We start from the raw sequence: 23,065 nt of genomic DNA, 5'->3' as shown, positions 1-23,065 counted from the left end.
TCTAAATAAAACTGGAAAATTTTATTTTACGACCGGTTTCGGGTTTGATCCCATTATCAAGTATAAAATAGTTTTATATTTTTTGGATTGCAGGTAGGTAGTATTAGATTTCACTCAATATTAATTTTTCATCAGTAGAATATTTGGTTCTTGATTGTTTCAACACAATTTTCAAATATTTGTGGAGCATGGAATTAGCATGGATTCTCTCTTGAGGCTTGGGAAGGAATTCACTTGTTGACAAAAAATTGAATAACATCCCAATTAATTGTATACGAATCACTTAGTGTGCCAAGTTCAACTTTCGAAGTTTCATATTTCCAAAACTACATTTCTCTTTCATATGTTTAAAAATTTTGTATAACCTAACTTATGTGTAAATACCTCTATATCATTTAAGCATCATTCAATGTTCGTAACTAAGGAAGCTGTTTACAACTATTCTTTTCGAACATTCCATCATTTTTAATCATTTCATAATAAAATCACAATGATTTTATTATGTTTCTTTCAATTTTTTACAATAGATACGATATTGTTGCTGATTGATAATATTATACAAATCCTGTATGTTGTATTCATTCTGAAATAATTAATTTTATACAAAATATTCGAATATCTGACTTTTTCTCTCTTTGTCACGTGATTTCCGCTCAGAGAACTGCACTTCTGTTCATGTACAGGGTGATCAAACTTTGTTCTTTCTAAGAATTTTCTTGAGACGTTGAAAATATTTTCCTTTTTTTGATTTCTATGAGAACACGGAGTGAAACACGAGAAAACAGAAGACAATCTTTGCTGACTAGTTAGAAACAAAACTTAGGAACTATCTTTGGGTGATCAGGAGAACGGAAGTGTACTTTTATAACACAAGTTATTCCAATTTTTCAATAAATTTCATTATCATTATCAAGGAAAAGTGTTGGTGAGGATGGCCGTGGTTTCTCACATTTTGTCTTCAATCGAGGACCGCCTGCCCGGTACTGACGAAGCCCAATAGGCTGAAACAGCTGTCTACCGGTGGCTCTCAAATTGGAATCGATACGGGAATATATATATATATATATATATATATATATATATATATATATATATATATATATATATATATATATATATATATATATATATATAAATAGAGATTTTATCGAGTGTGCATGATATAAATCATGCTGATGAGGCCAATAGCCAGAAACACGTGTCCGCGGTTTGCCCCCCTTTTTTGAGTGTTGTGTCCACAAATTGTTTAATTTTTGATTTATATATATATATATATATATATATATATATATATATATATATATATACCTACATATATATATATATATATATATATATATATATATATATATATATTTAGTTGAAGATCAGTCTTTGCTGACTAGTTAAGAACAAAACTTGGAAAATATCTTTGGGTGATCACCAGAAAGGAAGTGTACTCTTATAATACAAGTTATTCCAATATTTCGATAAAATTTATTATCATCTTCAGAAAAAAGCTACAAAATTTGTAAAATGATGATACAATATGAAATTTTCACTATGAAAGGTCTCAACTTACTATTAGAATGTTACATTAACAAAATTGAAACATGTCAATATAATAAACAGTCATTACAACCCTTAACTGGTAACGTGAAATTTTAAAACACAACTGGTAACGTGCAGTCTGTGAGACGGAGCCAACCGCTAGAACCACAAATGTGCGGTTGGCTCCTGTTGTTGGCTCCGTACGTATGTGTTGCTTCCTATTTTCGGCAAACAAGTGTTGCCCATCTTTGCACTTGGCTGCACCGCGCTGATGAGGCAAATAGCCAGAAACACGTTTCCGCGGTTTGCCCACTATTTTGTAGTGTTGTGTCCATGAATCTTCATTTTTGATTTATATATATATATATATATATATATATATATATATATATATATATATATATATATATATATATATATATATATATATTGTTATGAGAAGTTTGATGTTTAAAGTTTGAGTAAATCAGAAATTTCATTCTGATTATGTATGAATAATATAAGCTAGATACTTTACCTTGGTTTGTAATATCTTATTTTCATTTTCTTAGCAATGGTAGTGCATAAGACGTCAATTACGAACCATTTCAGTAAGAGTTTGTTTCAAAGTAGTTCCAAACAGCTCAATATTCATGAAACCATTAATCACCAGTTACATTCTGCTGGAATAGATTAGAAATAAACAAAATCATAATTAGAAATTTATAAAACAAAGATTGTCAAAAATGATTTCAAAGTTTCTCATCTAACCAGTTAATAAAACACTCAGTACATGAATATGTTGCAACTTATAAATGATCAATGAGAAGAGTGTAATGAAAAGTAGGTTTCAACAATTCAAGAAGTAAAAATTTTAAAATTGAAATTATGAAAACTGTAAACCTGATATAAAGTGAGGTTATCAAAATTGGTAATTATTATTATGATTGTATAATTCATTGATATAAGAAGTGTAAATTTGGCAAATTTCAAATTCATTGCCATGGTAAAGAAGTTAGTGTTTGGTTGCTGAGGTGAATTAATAGAGGGATTTGAAAAAAGATTTCAAGAGGAACCACACGCAAAATTTGTAATATAGCCGATAAAATCTGAAATCAGATAGAAAAATTAAAACAAACCTGTTGCAAGCAGTATATTTGAGATGCGAATACTAATTTCACAAGTGGAAACTTACCTGAGAATAAGTGTTTCTGGAGATCCTGAATTCATCATCTAAGGACCCATATTGTTGAAGCAGGTCCAGTAAAGGTATTTAGAAACCTTGCTTAAAATCCAACGAACAACCAATTTCACTGAGAAAACAATTCTGAACAAATTTTAAGGTCACAATCACATATTTCGCCACTTCTTCAATAGGAAATTTCCTGTGCGCAGTAGACTATTATGTGCATTAACATTTGAATATAAATGATATAATTTCATTCTAGAGGGGACATAATATTGATAAATCATTGATCAGACTGCAAATTCAGTGATATTTGGCAAAAAAAGTTTCTTTGTAACTATATTCATCACGAAACATCAATTAAACACAAAATTTACATGTGTAACTTTCCGTTACAGTGGAAATAAGACTACAGAATAGTTACAGAGGAATTCTAAATTATATTTGTATATTTTTGACTGATTATCCATTAGCATAAGGCATTTCGTCGCAGATTAGGGTAGAACATAAGGTTGTATCCTTAGCAGTATTCAGTTTTTTTACATTTCAATTTATTTATTAAATTAAAAAAAAAATAAGATACAATCATTCTAAAAACCTTTCCAAGAACTCTACCTTGGGCCAGAGAGTTACATGATCTGCAAACCGACTGAGCTGAGCTGAGAAAAAAAATAAAGGGAAGAAATTACAATAGAAGTAACTATCTGCCTGAATTTTCAAAAAATTTTCTCCTTATAAAATTACAATCAAATATATCATCATTGCTATAAATATATTATATCAATATATATATATATATATATATATATATATATATATATATATATATATATATATATATATATATATATATATTTATATATACAGGGTCCTGCAACAGTGGCGCGGTGTTCCATATCTCTATATAGGAAGCAGATAGGAATCTAATTTTCTATAATATTACCTTATTGCTCGAGCTCGACAAAATAAAAATATTGGCGGTCACACAGGGTGTTCAATTTTTTCTGGACGGATCCCAACTGTGTCTTTTTGAATGGCAACCTATATTTTTTATCGCTTTTTCGGTTTCTTCATAGAAAATAAAATAAACTTTATGCATATCTGCACTTCGAAAATATTGATGGTTTTCGAGATATCTAGCATGACAGGTTTTTTTTTCCAATATTCGTCACTCAGAATATTTGAAATTATAAAGTGGTGCCAAGTCCAGTTGAAATTTTTTTTTTGTCGAATATTCTACATTGGTAACTCTCTCAAACGATATATCTGAAATCGACCTGTGATATACAGGGTATGAAAAACCGCTTGCCAAATATTGTAAATGAAAATTTGCAAAATCTTCCTTATATTAAATGGAACACCCTGTATATTATTGATCCATAAGAAGCGCCAACGAAACATCTACAAATTTCATTAAGTATTCCCTATGGCTAATTTCAATAGTTTTTCTTAAATGAGCATTTCTTTCGAAAAATGGTCATTTTTTCAAAGCGAAATCCATTTGACGACTGATAAGAATATACAAAAAATACCCTTTTCTTAAAATATCGCCCATTCCTAAAATTACCTGTTGCTAGATAAACAAGTTGCGAATTACACCACAAAATGGACGTTCTTGAATAGTTACAATAATTTCAAAAATCTCGGAATTTGTGCCATATTCTTTCGGTCTAAAACAACCTTTCAGCGAATGAAATATTTATTGGAAATCAAGTAGTCTGGCAAATGACAGAACAAAATATTTGGCTGCAAATGAATATTGAAATTTTTAGTCAATCGTGAAGTTGAACTGTCGGTATAATTTCATCAGAATGTTGTTATCAAAAAGTGATTTGATTGATATGATTTTCATATTAGGTGAATCAGACAGGAATTGTTTATTGGCAAGTAGAATTTATTCTCAACGGTATCCAGATAGAAGGCATCCAGATGAAAGATCTTTCCGAAAGGTCTTGGGACGATTCGTTGAAACTGGATCTATTAATTATTCCAAACATGAGCGCATCAAGCCAGCTGGTATGAAGATAATGAATTGCAAGTTCTTCTTGAAGAAGATCCTAGTAGGAGTCAACGACAAATTGGGGAAATAGTGGATATAAGTGAGAGATCAGTGCAACGAGTATTGAAGAAACATCGCTTGCATCCATACCACGTTCAGTTACATCAAGAACTACTGTATGCTGATTTCGAGAAAAGAGTGAGATTTTGCAATTGGGCCATGAACAAAATTCGTCGAAACGAATATTTTTTCAATAATATTTTATGGTCGGATGAATCGACATTCCATAAAAATGGATTTGTAAATCGACATAATTACCATTATTATGCGACAGAAAATCCTCACTTATTGAGACAGGTGAATTATCAACATAGGTGGTCGATAAATGTCTGGGGAGGCATCATTGGAGAATATGTAATTGGTCCATACTTTTTTGAGGGACATATGAATGGTGCAATGTATCTCAATTTCTTACGAAATGATTTACCAGGTTTGTTAGATGATATTCCTCTTGACCTCCGCAATAGAATGTGGTTACAACATGATGGTGCACCTGCTCACTATTCGGCAGAAGTGAGAGATCATCTGAATGAAGTATTTCCCAATAAATGGATAGGACGGAATGGGCCTGTACGGTGGCCCGCTAGATCACCAGATTTGACGAAACTAGATTTTTTCTTATGGGGATACATAAAAAATATGGTTCACGTTGGGCCACCAACTTCTCCCGAAAATATGCGACTTAGAATAACGAATGCTTTTCGCAGCATTACACCAGCTGTCTTGCGCAGGGTAGAACAGTCTTTCAAACATAGACTTCAGCTCTGCATTCAAGAAAATGGAAGACATGTTGAACATATTTTATAAAAGTTTCATTATCAACCTTAATTAAACTCTCCCTTTTGTAGTTTTGTAATTTGCCAGTTGACAAATTTGAATATCTAGAACTCAAGCTCTGAATGAATATAATAACATGAAAAAAATAGTTATTTATAATGTTTCTTTCTTTTAACTTGTTTGGTTTGATATTGCACGATTTATGAGTGAAATTCTGCATCCAATGAAAAAATAATTTTCCATTTAGCAAAAAGTGATAGGTACATACATTTATTTCGTTAAAAAATATTTGTTTGGACACCTTCTAATGTACAAAATTGAAACAAGATATCTTTCGTATATTTTTATCAGTCGTCAAATGGATTTCGCTTTGAAAAAATGACCATTTTTCGAAAGAAATGCTCATTTAAGAGAAACTATTGAACTTAGCCATAGGGAATACTTAATGAAATTTGTAGAGGTTTCGTTGGCGCTTCTTATGGATCAATAATATACAGGGTGTTCCATTTAATCTAAGGAAGATTTTGCAAATTTTCATTTACAATATTTGGCAAGCGGTTTTTCATACCCTGTATATCACAGGTCGATTTCAGATATATCGTTTGAGAGAGTTACCAATGTAGAATATTCGACCAAAAAAAAATTTCAACTGGACTTGGCACCACTTTATAATTTCAAATATTCTGAGTGACGAATATTGGAAAAAAAAACCTGTCATGCTAGATATCTCGAAAACCGTCAATATTTTCGAAGTGCAGATATACATAAAGTTTATTTTATTTTCTATGAAGAAACCGAAAAAGCGATAAAAAATATAGGTTGCCATTTAAAAAGACACAGTTGGGATCCGCCCAGAAAAAATCGAACACCCTGTGTGACCGCCAATATTTTTATTTTGTCGAGCTCGAGCAATAAGGTAATATTATAGAAAATTAGATTCCTATCTGCTTCCTATATAGAGATATGGAACACCGCGCCACTGTTGCAGGACCCTGTATATATACAGGGTGTTTCAGAATTCGACGGACAAACTTATACCACGTCATTCCTCTTGCAAAATGATGAAAAATGAGGTAGGACATGTGTGTCCGGAAATGAGCCGTTTCAGAAATACAGGGCGTTGAAGTTGCAAAATAAAAAGACCCTTTTCGTCGTAGCTCCCGGACTAAAAGGAATAAATTAATGAAACTCAGCAAATCGATTACGAGCTAGAATGTGCTTCCTCCAGTGGTATGTTTGCTTCAGTATCAGTAGCCAGTGGCGTTCCAGCGGGGTAATAGCTTATATTTCCCCCCTTATTTTTTACGCCACTGACTTTATATCCACAACCGTCTTTTTTTTGAATTCCTTGATCAATTTTACGTAAAAACCAAACAAACATTCACTATGAAAAAAAAAGTAGTTTTCGAGAAAAATTGAGTTGAACTGATAGGTGCATTCGCATATGGGAATATTAATAATCGAGTAAAATAATCGAAATTCCAAAACCGAAATTATTTGAACTCTTTCATCATTCCACCATTCATTGTGTGCTTGAAAAATTATTCACTTCGGCAACATATTGCGGATTTTCTACCATTTTACCAACTTTTTTTGCAGATATGTTGTGAGCCCGCAGACCTACTGAATGGCTTTACCTCGAGATTTATTTTTTAATAAAATGTTCCATCCAAACGATTTTCAAAGACAATTACGAATAGTTGGCAAAACTGAACTCAGAATGTTTTATCGAATTATCTTCTCTCACTGGGTAAAAATCCAAGTTTTATCGATTAACTAAAATACCATTACTTGTTTCAACCTTAGCCATCTACAATGTTTCCTGGGCATATCTATTATAGTTTTGTTAGATAACTGTACCGATATTCTCGAGTTCTTCAGCCACTGGTTGAATAGTTTCAGAATACATTCACGTGACTTATAACAATCTTTGATCCACCTAAGCAATGAGGATTACTTTATTCATTGACAACAATACATTTGTTAGGGGGCTGTGGAAATGAAATGAGATTCGTATGACACTTCCAAGTTAACGTAGCTGTCAGAAAGTGTTTGATTGTGTATTTCGTATAATAAAAATGAATTTTACATTCGAAGAGTTAGCGGACATGCACCGGGACGAAATGGAAGGTTGGCACAAATAATGTATCGTGAAAATTTTCCTGGAAGAAATAGAATTCCTAATATGAAAACGTTCGAAAACGTGGACAGAAGACTCAGGGAAACAGGAAGTTTTTTAATTACCAGAAGGAATGCAGGTATACAGAGAACTGTAAGAAATTATATCACAGAAGAGGAGATATTGAACTATGCTGCTGAACATCCGTCTGAAAGTAGTAGATCTATAGCTAGAGTGCTGCATGTGTCTTCATCATCTGTTTGGAGGACTTTGCATGAACAGCAGTTATACCCATATCGACTGAGAAAAGTTCAGGCACTGAAACCAGAGGACTATCCAGATCGAATTGAATTTTCTCGATGGTTTTTAAGTATGTGGAGAAATAATCCGGAATTTATCAAGCAAGTGTTATACACTGATGAGGCAAAATTCACAAGGGAAGGTATTTTCAATTCTCGCAATAGCCATATTTGGGCCGAGGAAAATCCTTTTGCTATTCATCCTCATGGCCATCAAACAAAATTTTCATTGAATGTTTGGGCAGGAATAGTAGAAAACCGTTTAGTTGGTCCTTATCTTTTACCAGATAAGTTGAATGGGGACAATTATAGCACTTTCTTGGGAGAAGTATTGCCTGAATTGTTAGAAGATGTTCCTCTGAATATCCGGAATGGAATGTGGTTTCAGCACGACGGTGCTTCTGTTCATTTTTCGTTAGCTGCTAGAGAGTACCTAAATCGGAAATTCGGTGACAATTGGATTGGTCGAGGTGGACCCCACAAAATGGCCTGCCAGATCACCAGATTTGAATCCTGTTGACTATTTTCTTTGGGGTCATATGAAGTCACTGGTTTATGAAACAGAACCAAAAAGCCAAGAAGAATTAGTCGCCCGCATTCAAGCTGCATCGATAACGATTGCCGAAAATTTAGAATCATTTGTAAAAGTGCGATTTTCTATGTTGCGCCGTTGCAGATCGTGTATAAGTGATGACGGAAAAAATTTCGAACAATTACCCTATTGATTATTCATCAGATGTTCTCATTATTATTCAAAAGCACATTTGAATTTTCAATGTAAATTTCAAAAAGAAATTCGTGTTTATGACTCACTGTTCTAGAATTTCAACAGTATTGTTTCTTATCACATTATCTAAAATATGTGTAGAGAAGGTATATTTTGAACATGATATTTCTACTCAAAGATGAATTATGAGTACCGACATCCAACTAAGAGTTATGTAATTAGCTGTAAATAGACAACTTCCATTTCTTCATTTATTTAAAAAACTTCATTTACTGACTAGAGTTAGAGAAGATCTTATCAGATGGTTATTCAAATAAATTGACTTCTTCCAAATACATTTCTTTTTTTCAGGCGTATAATTAGAGTCTACTGGTAAAATTTTGTTTTTCGGCTTCATCTGTGAAAATTTGAAAACACTGTATACTTTGAGAATGTTTTTCATTTTCTTATTAATGAATATTCTTCAAGATATTTACGATTCTACAAAGAGAAGTGTGATTTCACGAATGGGAAAGACAGGATAATTGTGAACAAAAAATAATTTTCCCAAAATCCAGAATAATGGTGTTATTTTAGGATTATTGGAGCCTAACTCAGTCGAGATTCCGAATGATCGCAAATTTTATTTGGGGTCACTTTTTTTCAGATCACAAAGTCACTCGAAGATCTGAGAACAATGAAAACATTTCAACAATGAAATCTATTGACAAGCACGAAAATAAGCCTCAAGAGTTATGATTTGTCATTACAATATGCTAAACATAACAAAAATTGGTACGATGATAGAAAACCCACAATAATTACCATCACTTGCAAGCGCTCAATTAATGGTAAAATCATAAAAGAGTTCAAATAATTTTGGTTTTGGAATTTCGATTATTTTAATCGATTATTCCCATATAAGAATGCACGTATCAGTTCAACTCAATTTTTCTCGAAAACTACTGGTTTTTTCATAGTGAATGTTTATTTGGTTTTTACGTAAAATTGATCAAGGAATTCAAAAAAAAGACGGTTGTGGATATAAAGTCAGTGGCGTAAAAAATAAGGGGGGAAATATAAGCTATTACCCCGCTGGAACGCCACTGGCTACTGATACTGAAGCAAACATACCACTGGAGGAAGCACATTCTAGCTCTTAATCGATTTGCTGAGTTTCATTAATTTATTCCTTTTAGTCCGGGAGCTACGACGAAAAGGGTCTTTTTATTTTGCAACTTCAACGCCCTGTATTTCTGAAACGGCTCATTTCCGGACACACATGTCTTACCTCATTTTTCATCATTTTGCAAGAGGAATGACGTGGTATAAGTTTGTCCGTCGAATTCTGAAACACCCTGTATATATATATATATATATATATATATATATATATATATATATATATATATATATATATATATATATATATATATATATATATACATATATATTTATATATATATATATATATATATATATATATATATATATATATATATATATATATATATATATATATATATATATATATATATATATATATTTTACTCATGCAACGTATTTTCTTTTCTCTTTAGTATTTCAATATTAACATTTGTTAATATAACATTAGTAACATTTGTTGAGATCAGTAAACTTTTCACTATATTTTCCTTCATAAATTGATCGGTGTCTGAATTGAAAATATAACGTTGAAAATTTTCAGAGCGTCAACTCATTAATGAAGAATTATTTTGCGTTACTGGGCAGAGTATGCATACTGCATGAAGTGAAAAATCTGAATCAAATTTATTTAGACCCAGAATAAAGAAGTGGATTTCACATCTAAATCTAGAATATCTTGTTTCATAGTTTTCAACACCGAATTTTCCCCCCATTTTTCAATAATGTTTCCTTTGAAACTGTAGACTTCAGGATAGTACTTTTTTACATTTTTCAGCCTTCTTTTGAGCTTTTTGAAAGTTTCTTGTCGAGCCAAGGTTTCAGAAGAGTCCGACTGATTTGTCGTCATATCACTGATATTCTTCATAGTTGGTTTTGTATCTTCAGAAAGTGCTTGACAGGTAATTGATTTGTGTCTATTGAAAGTAATGAAACTTAGTTTTTGCATGGCATAGTTGACGAGATACATCTGCATTTCTTTGTTCATACAACACACTTTGCAAATATTGCACTTTTTATTGCAGAACTCGCATTCTTTCTCTCTTTTGCAATCTGAAAATGGAGAAGAATTTTCAAATTTCCAAAAATTACCAGCTCACAACTTCTGTTTCTTGAAAGCGGGATAACTCCCAAAAATGTGCATCTTCTCTTCGATTTTGAAGAACTTTATTTCAATTGTAGAGTTCAAAAAATTTTACTTTAGGATTAAATGTAATTTTTTATTTCTACAAAAACCTGTTGCGAATATTTTTATAGGTTAAAATACAAGGAATCGTTTTGGCGATAGTTTTAGGAAAAACATTAAAATCACCATTGGATTGGGAACCCTTGAATGGTGGTATACCAAATTTCATAAAAAAATATTCAATAATAATAGTGCTGTGGTCGAATCAACATTCACATTGTCGATTCGACCAGTTCCACGTGCAACCAGTTCCACGGTTGCACGGTTGCACGTGGAACTGGTTGCACAGAGAGGAAGAAAAAAGGTTAGAATTCTGTTTATGGGCTCAAGGAGAATATCTGAATATTTGTATGAACTTTTTCAAAACAATTTTTTTAGTGATGAAGCTACGTTCACTACAAATGGGTAAGTCTTGTTCCAAATTCAAGGTACCGGTCTACGGATAATCCTAATTGGGTTATAAACGCAGATAGGCAATATTTTCATAACATGAATGTGTGGTGTAGAATATTCCATGATAAGATTATCAATTTGTTCTCCTTCAAAAGTAATCTGAATGGAATTGAATATTCAGACTTTTTGAGAAATGAGTTCTGGGATGCAATGCATAACCAACAAGTGCAGGACCGCCTGAATTTGAAGTTTCAAATGAATGGGTCCTTTGAACATACTGCACTTATTGTAAGCAAAGTGCTGCATCTAGGAGATAAATAACAACAAGGGTTCCACTTTGTACTCTTGAATATTTCGAACGTATTCGACTGTGTCTGGCACGGAGGCCTTCTATAAAAACTTTCCGAAATTGGACAGCCTCAGGGCCTGGTCCGGTAGATCAGATATTTTCTGAAGAACAGAACAGTTCAGGTAAGAGTAGAGGACTCATCATCTGACAGCGGATAAATCTTCGCCGTGCTCCCGGTACCCCGGATCTGGGTCTCACATTGAGAACGTTAGATTGTAGGTCGTAAGTCAAGACTGGGAAATTAGGTGTCCATATTTTAGACTGTCATCATAGTATATGCTTTGGGCGTCTGAGGACAAACCGTACCGGCGAATATTTTCAAGCTGGAAAAGTAACAGAAAACGTCACTACGGATGACAATGAATTCTCCGTATGGAATGAAGACATCCGCAGAGATTTGCAGCAGCCATCCATACAGCAGGCCATTCAGTCGAAGAGTGGGTCAGTTTTTGAGAACGTGGACTTACGATAACCTGTTAGTTGGAAAAGATAAAGACTATGTTGTAGACAACCCCCTACCGATAAAGTAGACCCTGAAATTCAGCTGAGTGAGGCCCTTCATGTCCTCTGTCATGGGATGAATAGCTTCTTCACGAAACACTTCAGCTGGGAAGCAGTGCACCATGATGAGATGTGCCTCATTTGTCCTCGTAATGAACAGCACGTCGAGCAAGCTTCAATCAAGGATGACTTTTGTTTCGAGTTCAGCTACCAAGTACAGCACATGATTATGACAAGTGCGATTTTACCGAAAAGTCGTTATTATGTCGAAGTCGAATGGATGTATAGTCGTGAAAACACTTCAGGTAAAGTAAGTACCTTTTTACTCGGTGATTCATTCAGAAAAACGAGAGAAATATTCCATGGAACATAATATAGGGAATAGATGAAACATACACTAGATACCGCGAATCAAGAAATGCCTGCGAGAATAGTACAAACGAACAAATTTGTTCAATTGGTGTTGCGGGACAATTCATTGATTCGTTGGTAGTTCATTCGCTGTGTCAGCTGCAGAAAAAAACCAGGGAACTGAAAGCAGTGTTTTATATTCACTGATCCTGAAAAACACTCGCATGAAGAGTGCCACACAGGGCAAAATCCGGCTGTTTTCAGTTCTGTGCATCAGTGATTTTATGAGTCCAATTGGTACCCACCACTCATCGACTGTTTCATATAGCTCGTTCAAAAACTCAACAGCTTCATTCAAGTGACTCATTCAAAATTTGAGGAAAGCCTCGGTTATCTTTGACATTCGATCCCATAGATGGCGTATTCGTAAGGGGAGATGTCATCACCCTTGTTCAAATCAGTATCAAACTTGAAAAACAAGCAATAAATAGCATATTTCCACTTGCCGAATATTTCACTGTCAACTGTCAGAATAAATAAAGGATACATACATGCAATGGGAAAAAGTGAATTCGAAGTCCCTACTGTTGATTTATTTGAAAACATTGTCCTGATGAACAGTTTTTACGAAAAGTAATTACAATAGAGATAATAGAGACGATTCGAATTTATTTTCGTTGAGGTACCTTTCGAATTTTGTTCGTTGATTCTTAAGGCATTCATATATCGTTATTCAGCGTATAAAATATCATTGGGTCATCATAGAAGGATCAAGTAAACCTCCGTGATTGACCGAATAATTTTGAATCACCAGCAAAATCACGTTTGTTTGAAGGTGGTTGACAATGTTTCGGACTTCCATTGCCTCATATGATATGAATTGATATGAAATCCCTGGAAGAAACTGTAAAAAATTAATAAACATTATATGAAAAGTAACAATTATATGAAGCAACAAACAAAAAATCTAAATTAACACGAGATGAAAATTAAAAAAAAATATTAACAAGGAATTAAAACTGAAAATTGAAAGATTCCAAACCAATTTACTTCACGACGTTTCGATTGTTGGTATCCACATTCGTATATGGTGATAACTGGGCTTATTCCTCCGAGATGTGACTATTCATAGTTCCTAATGAAAAGAAAAATGATAAGTTCTATTTTTTTTACCAGTTTTATTTCTAACTAACGTTACTGCAGTTTCGTACTATATGGACATTCTCAAACTAATACAATAAACTGACAATAATTCATTGCATTCGCCAATATATACCACTCAGGTACTTGATTAAGTACCTGAATTAACAGTTCACAATGCGGATGTGCCAATTTAAAAACCGGAGAGTGAATTAAATCGATTTGATCATTTAACAGGTTGCACCCGCAATGTGTATGCTTGTGAAGTTCCAAGGATTCTAAATAATTGAGTTTGCAACCCTTCCTTGCATAGTGCAGAATTTCCGTATCGTTTAGATTCGGAAACTTGTGGTTGCATGCCAAGGAATGGTTTGAAAACGTCGAATCATTTTTTCCTAGTCTGAAGGACCTTTCATGTTCAGCATACCGTTTTTTGAAATTTCATCCGCATTGTCCCACATAAACACTATTACACTCCGGACACTTAAGCTTATAAACTCCAGATTTTTCCAACTTGTCGACCTTATCTTTGGCGTTGAAAAGGAGATGAGATAACCTGGCATGTGGTCTGAATGCTACTTCCACATTGTTTTTTTTTAATAAACTTCCGATTATTTCTCTTCTTTTTCCAAAATATATTAGCGTTACCCATTTCTTGATTTCTGGTTGTTTGACCTGAGGATATAATAATCTGTGAGTGAGTTTCCGGCTTTGTTTCCTGACTAACTTCTAGATAGTATCTGCGTTGGAACCATTATTATGACCTATCTGTGTAATTGTATCAATTTCCCTAGCTAGATTGTCTGCAGACAAAGGCAGTGTGAATGCTCTGTGCAACATTGAGTTGTAGGCTGCTAATTTATGACTGTTTGGATGGAATGAATCGCTTGGGATGGTGATGTCTGTATAGCTAGGTTTTCTGAAAACATTGAACTCGAATTTATTCTGATCGTGTGTAATGACCAGGTCTAAGAAATTTATTTGTTTCTCTATCTCTGTTTCACTCTCGCCACAACCAGTACTTCTACTTCCCTATATCAGAAGGGTGTCGGAAAGGATAAGAAGGATTGGGTGTAAGTATAACATCAGATCTTGTTTCAGATCTGGGAACACTATCCGTAGCACCCTCACGAAAACCAGGCCACCAAACGCGGACTGCGATTTCAAGAATTGCTTTTACCGGATAAATTTCGCATTGCCAAGAAAAAGAAACACACAGCGAGGAGAAACCAGCAAATCAGGAATGGCAGAGCATATTTGGACTCATCAACATAACATCAAGTGGGCTCAAGCTGAAATCATCCACAAGGAGTAACACTGGTTTAGGAGAAAATTCAAAGAAGTCGCATATATGTTGTCCAACAACGCATTTAGCCATGCTGGTGTAGAGATACGCAACATATGGAAACCTCTAATCAAGCGGAACACAACCATCTCCCGCCAAACGGTCAGCTTCCGCTAAAATCGATGAAGCGGAGAGAGGGAAGAGCGGATAAGTGAAAGTACTCGAATGACCTATAAATAGTCAGATTTTTTAAATTTTCATCTCGTGTTCATATTTCAATTTTTTTGATTTTTTGGTTGTTGCTTGTATTTCATTTCATTGTAAATTCAGTTGTTTTGCTTGATATAATTGTTATTTTTCAGATAATTTTTTTTTATTTCTTACAGTCTCTTTCAGGGATTTCAAATCAGTTCATATATCATATTAGACAATGAATTTCCGAGCTAATGAAATGCAGCAAAATCACGTTTACGCATTGTGTTGTTCTGGAAAGTGAATGTGTCAATATGCAATAAACAAGTTGAATAACTTCAGAGGCTGAGAATTCCAGAGTACTTGAATACACTTTCTTCTTAAATATCTCACAAAAAAATAATATATATATATATATATATATATATATATATATATATATATATTATATATATATATATATATATATATATATATATATATATATATATATATATTTATATATATATATATTATTTACTGTGTTCCTGAATTCAATGAGAGATGAATTTGTTGGTTATTTTAATAAAGGAGGGAGTATACAGAAAATCCTTCACAATGGTTATTCAGGAATGAATTATATACATAGATAATTGTTTGTTTTGGTGATCTGACTCAAAATTTTAGAAACCATTTCAGACGGATTTTAAAATATTTTCAACAGAGTGAAAATAAGTACGGTTTTATCTTACCTATATACACAAAAAGTACGGAAACGAAGTCATATGAATCGAATGGATCGAAAAAATACAAAACTATCATGAGATTAGTTTTTGGATACAAATATAGGGGAGAGTTTTGGTAACCTATCTAGTTCTCATTTCACTTATAATTTTCAAAGAATCCAAGTGTCTCAATCGATAGTCGTTACTGTCGTGGAACCTGATAGTAAGTGTAACTTGTTCATAAAGCGTTTTCATTCACCAGCCATAGAGTTCACAACATCATTCATTCAAACATTTACCAGAGAGAAGCTCAGAATTTTATAACATTTTATTGGTTTTCGTTATACTGATACCTGATATTTCATTGTACCCTTCAGAAAAACTACTGGAGACAATGAAAAATTCACTCAAATTCCCATATTTACTGGATGAGACGCTTATGAATGGAATTAAAAAGTACTCACAGTTGGTCTTCAAGTCGTTATTGGTAGTTAGAATATTTGTGATGTCTTCTGGTGTAACCATATTATTTAGAAGTAACTTGATGGCGGATCCAGATACAATTGCATTTCTTTTCCCTACGATGATCCCGACATTTTCAAGTTGTTTTTTGTTCAAAGTTCCACTTTTGGAGTTTGTTTCACTTTCTCCTATTTCCTCACATTCCGATTCATTTTCATTTTTGAGTTTCTTATAATTTATAATTCTACGAAGCATTTTAGACCATTGCAACGACTTGTCAAAAGTGCATTTTTGTAATGACATTGAAACATGTCATTAATGTTTTAGTTTATCACATATCACATCTAAGAAGTGGGGATGTGGAACTGGTTTGCTAAAGTCCGTGACGAAAACGTACAGTAATAAGAATATAACTAATAGGGAAAAGTTTGCATGTCTTCAAGTGGTCTGATTCAGAACAAAGAAATAGACCATCAGTAGGAGATAAGTAGTGGGTGGAAAGTGGGCAAAATTAACTTCCTTTTTTGTTACTATCCAGACAAAGTGAATATGGAAAACTTGCGCAGTGCGGTATCTATCCTCTGGCGATGATATGCTGTGAAAATCATGTATTATTTTGATTTTTCTTCACAAAGTGCTTGGTTTTGACTGTCATTAGCCTCGTTGTCTGAGTAGGCTATGTTAATAACTTTCTCAGCGACCCAAGGAGTACAGTGGTTTTTTGCAGTCCATTTCGATACGTAACATAGTAGAATCATTCCAACTTCAATAATAAAAATTCTCCCAAGAAAAATAACTGGTCGAAATTGCGATTCGCAGACATCTTGGCGAAGCCAAGATTTCTGTGGATCATGAGTCCAGCGGAATATCACTGGTGTCAATTTATCGTTATGTATAATAATTTCAGTCTATGTTATGAACTAAAAACACCTGAATACTATGGATGAATTGAGAAAGATATATTTGGAAAATGGAGAGGAGAAAGTCCGAGAATTATAAATTTATACGGAATTTTTTTTTCCATAAACAAAATTCTTCCACGTTACATGGCTGATAGGACTGGAACTAGTTATATTGCGCCATAAATGGCTTGAGCTGTTATTAGCATAATCTACCTGGAACGTAAAAATGATGACCATAGCAGTCAATACTGTTATTTAGCATATATGACCGGTATAGTCAGACAAAATTGGATTTCTTTTAAAACCGGCTTTCAATTATCGAAAGAAATAGTCAGAAGCTACTCAGTATTGTATATGACAAATCCATTTTCGATTCAGAGACAATATTGTGAAATAAAATTAGTGCTACAGCGTTGAAAGTGTCAGGTGTGTCACTTTTATGAACCAAATTTACGAACCAAATTAGCGTCTTCGGGAAAACTAATTTCTAACTTCAGTAGCAGTGTTACCATCTTCATTCGAATTTGAAGGCCGTCGTAGTTTGGAACTGCATCCTAACGTTTCGCCAGCATGAGTGGCTGGCTTCTTCAGAGGTTCATTCATCTTAATGATTAACTGATGACTTGTAGATTGTATTCATTATTTGAATAGTTCCCTTATAGTGAAAATCATACAATAAACTGTATTGTTTAGTGATTTTATTCATGTTGATTCAGGTAGTCCGCCTCTCTTGTTGATGCGTTGCTTTTGGCTGAAGTATTATTATCTGTTAATAACGTAATATTGCATTGCGCTGCAATGCAATGTTACCGCCTCCTGTTTTCTGTTATAGTTTTCCGTATGTTCATGATGTTTTATGACTTTGCATACAAACCGAATGTGTTTGTTATCCATGATCGAAGGCAAATAGTTTCACATCTTCAAACAGTATCGTATGATCTCCTTCACTCATCCTTAGATCTGTGAAAGAGAAGAGATCCACTAACAGCTGCGGGGATATATCGTATACCATGCACCTGCGGAAAAGTTTATATAGATACCACTCAAAAATTCATGAGTACAAGGCCGAATGAACATCGGAGAAAATGTAGATTAGGTCAAATAGACAAATCAGCAGTAGCTCAACAAGCACTTAGTGAAGATCACACGATACTTTATGAAGATGTAAAACTACTTGCCTTCGATCATGGATACCACCTTGTGTACGGGAAGCCATAGAAATCCATAATAATAATAATAATAATAATATATTTATTGTCCAACAGTTACCCATTTACAGGTCAATATAAAATTTCATTCACAATACTTAACCATAAACTAAAAATAAAATGAACAAAAAAGAAAAACTAATTCTAATTACCTACTTCCAGTACATGTTAGCAATTCTAATGATGTTGTGAAGGTTAGTGAAGAATAAATAACCATGGGCACAAATGCTATTAAAATTTGTGCCCCATATATTGGGGAATTGAGCATAATGTTAGTTCTTGCTCTGAGAGGTCTAAAAATGGATTGAGATCGTGAAGCTGGCCGTGGTACATTGAAGGTAATTTGTTCAAGAATTTTAGGACAGTCAACTATCTCATTCACTGACTTGAATAAAAATATGAGCGACGCACATTTTCTGCGATTCTCTAAACTTAAAAGCTCCAAACGTTCATATATGACGTCATCACTGATACCTCTCTCAGGGTAAGAACCATCTATTCTGAAAATTAGAAATTCATACAACTTTCTTTGAACTCTTTCAATGGCTATGTTATGAATCTCATAGAATGGACTCCAGACAATACTTGCATATTCTATCTTCGAACGTACGTAGGAGAAATACAACAGCTTCATGGCTTTTATATTATGAAAGTTTCTGCAATTTCTAACAATGAAACCATAAGCTCTGAGAGATTCTGAAACTTTTTGTGAAATATGTCTACCAAATGTTAATTTACCTTTATTAATATTATTTAATATTACCCCTAGGTATTTAATTTCATCACATCTCAGCAGATCTGAATCTTGTATTACATACGGGAATGTATAAACATCTTTTCTTCGACTATAACTCACTACTTGAGTTTCAATTCATTATTGCTGCACCAAGCAAGAAAAAAATCTAATTGAGATTGAAGATTTACAAATCACTTACTTCCTTATAGAAAATAATTTCAAATCATCCGCGAAGCATAACCGCTCACAAGCTGATCTTTCACATAAGTCATTAATAAACAATAAAAACAAAAGAGGACCTAGGCTGGAGCCCTGAGGCACACCAGAAGGAGCTATATATGTTCTAGATTTATAACCGATATAGGAGACGAATTGTTTTCTACATGTCAGATAGGATTGCATCAGCTGACAGACAGTATTCGAAAAACCAAAACACATCAGTTCATTGAGCAAGATACCATGATTAATTTTATCAAATGCTTTAGAGACATCCGTGTATATAACATCAACTAAGCCATTGTTATTCAATGCCTCGGAAATGAATCGAGTGATAATGACTAGATTTGTAACAGTAGAACGCTTAATAACAAATCCATGTTGATGTTGAGATAGTTGCCGTTGAACAGAAGATATGTATATGCGAATATATAAAATAATCTCAAAAATTTTAGAAAACTTGCATAAAATAGATATGGGTCTGTAATTCTCTGTATATGATTTTTCACCACTTTTGTATACAGGACATACTTTAGCTAATTTCCAAATATCTGGGAATGTTCCAGATATCAGATATGAATTGAAAATTGTCGTTTTGCCAATGCTCCTGATGCACAATCCTTCAACAAAAATGATGGGATCATATCTGGGCTTTATGTCAGTTTGTCCTTTAGTTTTTCAGTTGCAGATATAACCTCATTTTCTTGAATGAGGTAAAAATGAATATGAACATTATTATTCACTGTACCACCTTCGTTCAAAAGTGAGCCAGATTTTGATTCACCTCACTGAAAAAATTACTGAAGGCATCTTGAATATTCTCGAGTTTGTTTCCTAAGTAGGTTACTGATCCTGGTATTCTTGTGCTGTTTTTCTTAGAGTGAACATATGACCAGAATCTGCTAGGATCTTTAGACAACATTGTTTGTATGTTTGCAAGAAAGTTATCATGTGAGGTTTTATTTGCCTTTTAATCAAAGCACGCAAACGTTGGAATTCAAATCTATCCTCATCACGTCTAAATTTCCTGAATTTTTTTCTGAATTTAGCCTTCTGTTCAATGTTCTTTATGATATCAGAATGAAATCATCTAGGATAAACATGACTAACATTTTTGAATTTGGGTATATGATTCTCAGAAATGCCATATAATATTGAATATAGGTTATAGACTTCGGCTTGTATACGGGAAGCCATAGATATCCATAAACATACAGAAAACTACAAAAGATTTAAAACTTATGTTTCCTTACTTATATCGAAAGTTGAAGCTCCTACTTTTCTTGATAACCCACAGCTTTCTTAGAAAAAAAGGAATTTCTTCGAGCTTAACATTCTTGCTTCTCATTCAACTATTGTATTTTTTATCGAAATTAACCAGTTTATGGTGAATTTGTCACGTTATTCTACGTACTGTTCCGAGTAAGTGTCCGGATTAGAGGTATCCTGCAATTTTTTTTTGTTGAACATCCTGAATTGAAGTACCTCGTGTGTCTTTCAACAAATATGTAGTGAAAGTTGATATTTTCGATTGGATTAACTGATAACACGTTCCTCTGTCGGTTTTGTTGTTGTATTTGTTGTAGTGATTGTAACCATATTTTATTATTGAATTTCATAACTTGCTTGTAAATTTCAATCCTTTGAATGGATTGTGAGTTCTGAAGTCGAGTATTGCCTCATAAAATTCCGAAAGCCGTGAAAATCAATGCCCTTCATCGTGTCAGCCACCTACCAACTAGCAAAATGGCTCACTAAGAAACTTGAAGGCTTGCTTGCCTATTGTGGAACCAGGTTTTAGTACCTAAAACTTCTTAGAGTTCATATAACATACAAAAAAACATCTTTCGCTAATTTGTGTTTGAAACAAAACCGTTTCCAGATAGAAAGTTGCTTTTATAAACAACAGGAGGGAACGGCTATGGATAACCTATTGTCCCATTACCTGGCTTCCTGTTCAGGAGCAAATTCGAAATGAAAACCAGAGAAACGCTAAAGTATTTCCTAGGATTTGGTTGAAACATGTGAATGTGTTCCTGCGATATTCGATAACAAAAACTCGAATATTGAGAACTTTGTTTCTTTTTGAAATAACATACTTCCATCAATAAAATTCACGTATGAGTTACAAAATGAAGGACAAGTTTCATTTCTTGACGAATCGGTAATGGAGAGTCAATGTGAAAATCTAGAATACGATATATATAGGAAGGAAACAATCACTTTCAGGTATATTTCTGACAGTTTACATTACTGTGGACAGCACAAACGTACTGGATTTGATTTTCTAGTGCATCGTATTTTGATGTTTCTTCTCACACATGAGAAGTTTACAAAAGAATAAAGTGAAACTATAGAAAATTTCAGTCATTAACGATTTCTCGAGGGATATTGTAGATGATATTATAAAAAAGAAAAAGTTAAGGTTGAGAATGAACTAAATCTCGACTTTAAAAAACGACAAAAATAAGATAAATAAATCTCAGTTCCATACCACCAATACTCGAAGAACTTCGGAAAGTTTTTCAAGGAACAAGGTATGAAGCTGGTATTTGAAACAAGTCTTGCACAACGGAGCCTTATAGGACTTTGTCGAGAATTCGGAAAAGTCTGTAATTTACGGAATTGAATCTAGGGACTGACATGCAAAATATTGTCGACAGACTGAAATATCTATTGAGATAAGATATGTAGCACAGCTGAAGTAGGAAGATCAGAAAAATTTTCAATCTTCAAATTTTCAATTATCATATTTACTTGAATAGTAGATATGGCAACATTGTGAAATCACAATGTTGCCATATCTACAATAGATACCCCTGCTAGGTACGCATGTACCTAGCAGTGGTATCTATAGTATAAGTAAGGATAACATTTAGTTCAATCTTTCTCTTGGAAATGATCACTTTGTGACTGAAACGCGTGTCGAGGTGTTAATTATCATGGTTCGTTATTGGGATAGAACTCCAGTAATATTCAACATATATGCGGCTTCTTCGAACTTCCTCATAAACCAGTGTTCCTTCTTATGGATGATCTCAGCTTGGGACCACTTGATGTTTTGTTCATGTGTCCAAACATGCTCTGTTATTCCCGATTTGCTGGTTTCTCTTTGCTGGTTTCTCTTTGCTGTGAACTTCTCCTGTGCTTGACAATGTGGACTTTCAATGGCCGATATAGAGTTTGCCGCACTCACAGGGAAAACGGTAAATGCAATTCGTGAAATCGCAGTCCGCGTTTTGTAGCCTGGTTTTTGTGAAGATGCTACGGATGGTGTCTTCGAATCTGAAGCAGGTTCTCATGTTTGTATTTGGACCCAATTCTTCTTATCTTTTTCGACAATGCTCTGATGTTACAGCTTCTCCTTCTTGCAGGGTCTTCTAGCCAAAGTATGTTTCACCATCACTTTGGAGTAACCATTTCGTTGAAGATATTTTTTATGGTTTCTAGTTCCTTTTCGAGACCTTCCTTTGTATAACAGAGCCTGAAAGCACGGTCTACTAGAGTCTTGATGGTTTCTCATTTGGTAAATTATTAGTGGTTGGATTCGTGACTCAGATACTGTCCCGTGTGATTGGGTTTCGGTATACAGATGTTTCCCACATGGTATCGGTCCTCTTC

The 23,065-nt window shown here is 33.8% G+C and overlaps 1 protein-coding gene across 1 annotated transcript; it reads right to left on the bottom strand.

Moving 5' to 3' along the window:
• Positions 1-10,429: 10,429 nt before the first annotated feature.
• LOC141480992 (uncharacterized) lies at positions 10,430-16,706 on the bottom strand. The gene is made up of 2 exons (XM_074171822.1): positions 16,385-16,706; positions 10,430-10,872 (listed from the first exon to the last, which is right to left on the bottom strand). The coding sequence occupies exons 1-2, from the start codon at positions 16,683-16,685 to the stop codon at positions 10,451-10,453; spliced, it is 723 nt and encodes a 240-aa protein (XP_074027923.1). The 5' UTR covers positions 16,686-16,706; the 3' UTR covers positions 10,430-10,450.
• Between the last annotated feature and the right edge of the window lie 6,359 nt (positions 16,707-23,065).

Source organism: Leptinotarsa decemlineata, unplaced genomic scaffold, assembly GCF_025532065.1.
Source record: "Leptinotarsa decemlineata unplaced genomic scaffold, Ldec_3_MD MMD2_tig00000035_RagTag_RagTag, whole genome shotgun sequence".
NCBI classification, from domain to species: Eukaryota; Metazoa; Arthropoda; class Insecta; order Coleoptera; family Chrysomelidae; genus Leptinotarsa; species Leptinotarsa decemlineata.
Note: the sequence above shows the minus strand (reverse complement) of the source record. Positions and strands in the feature narration are given on the sequence as shown.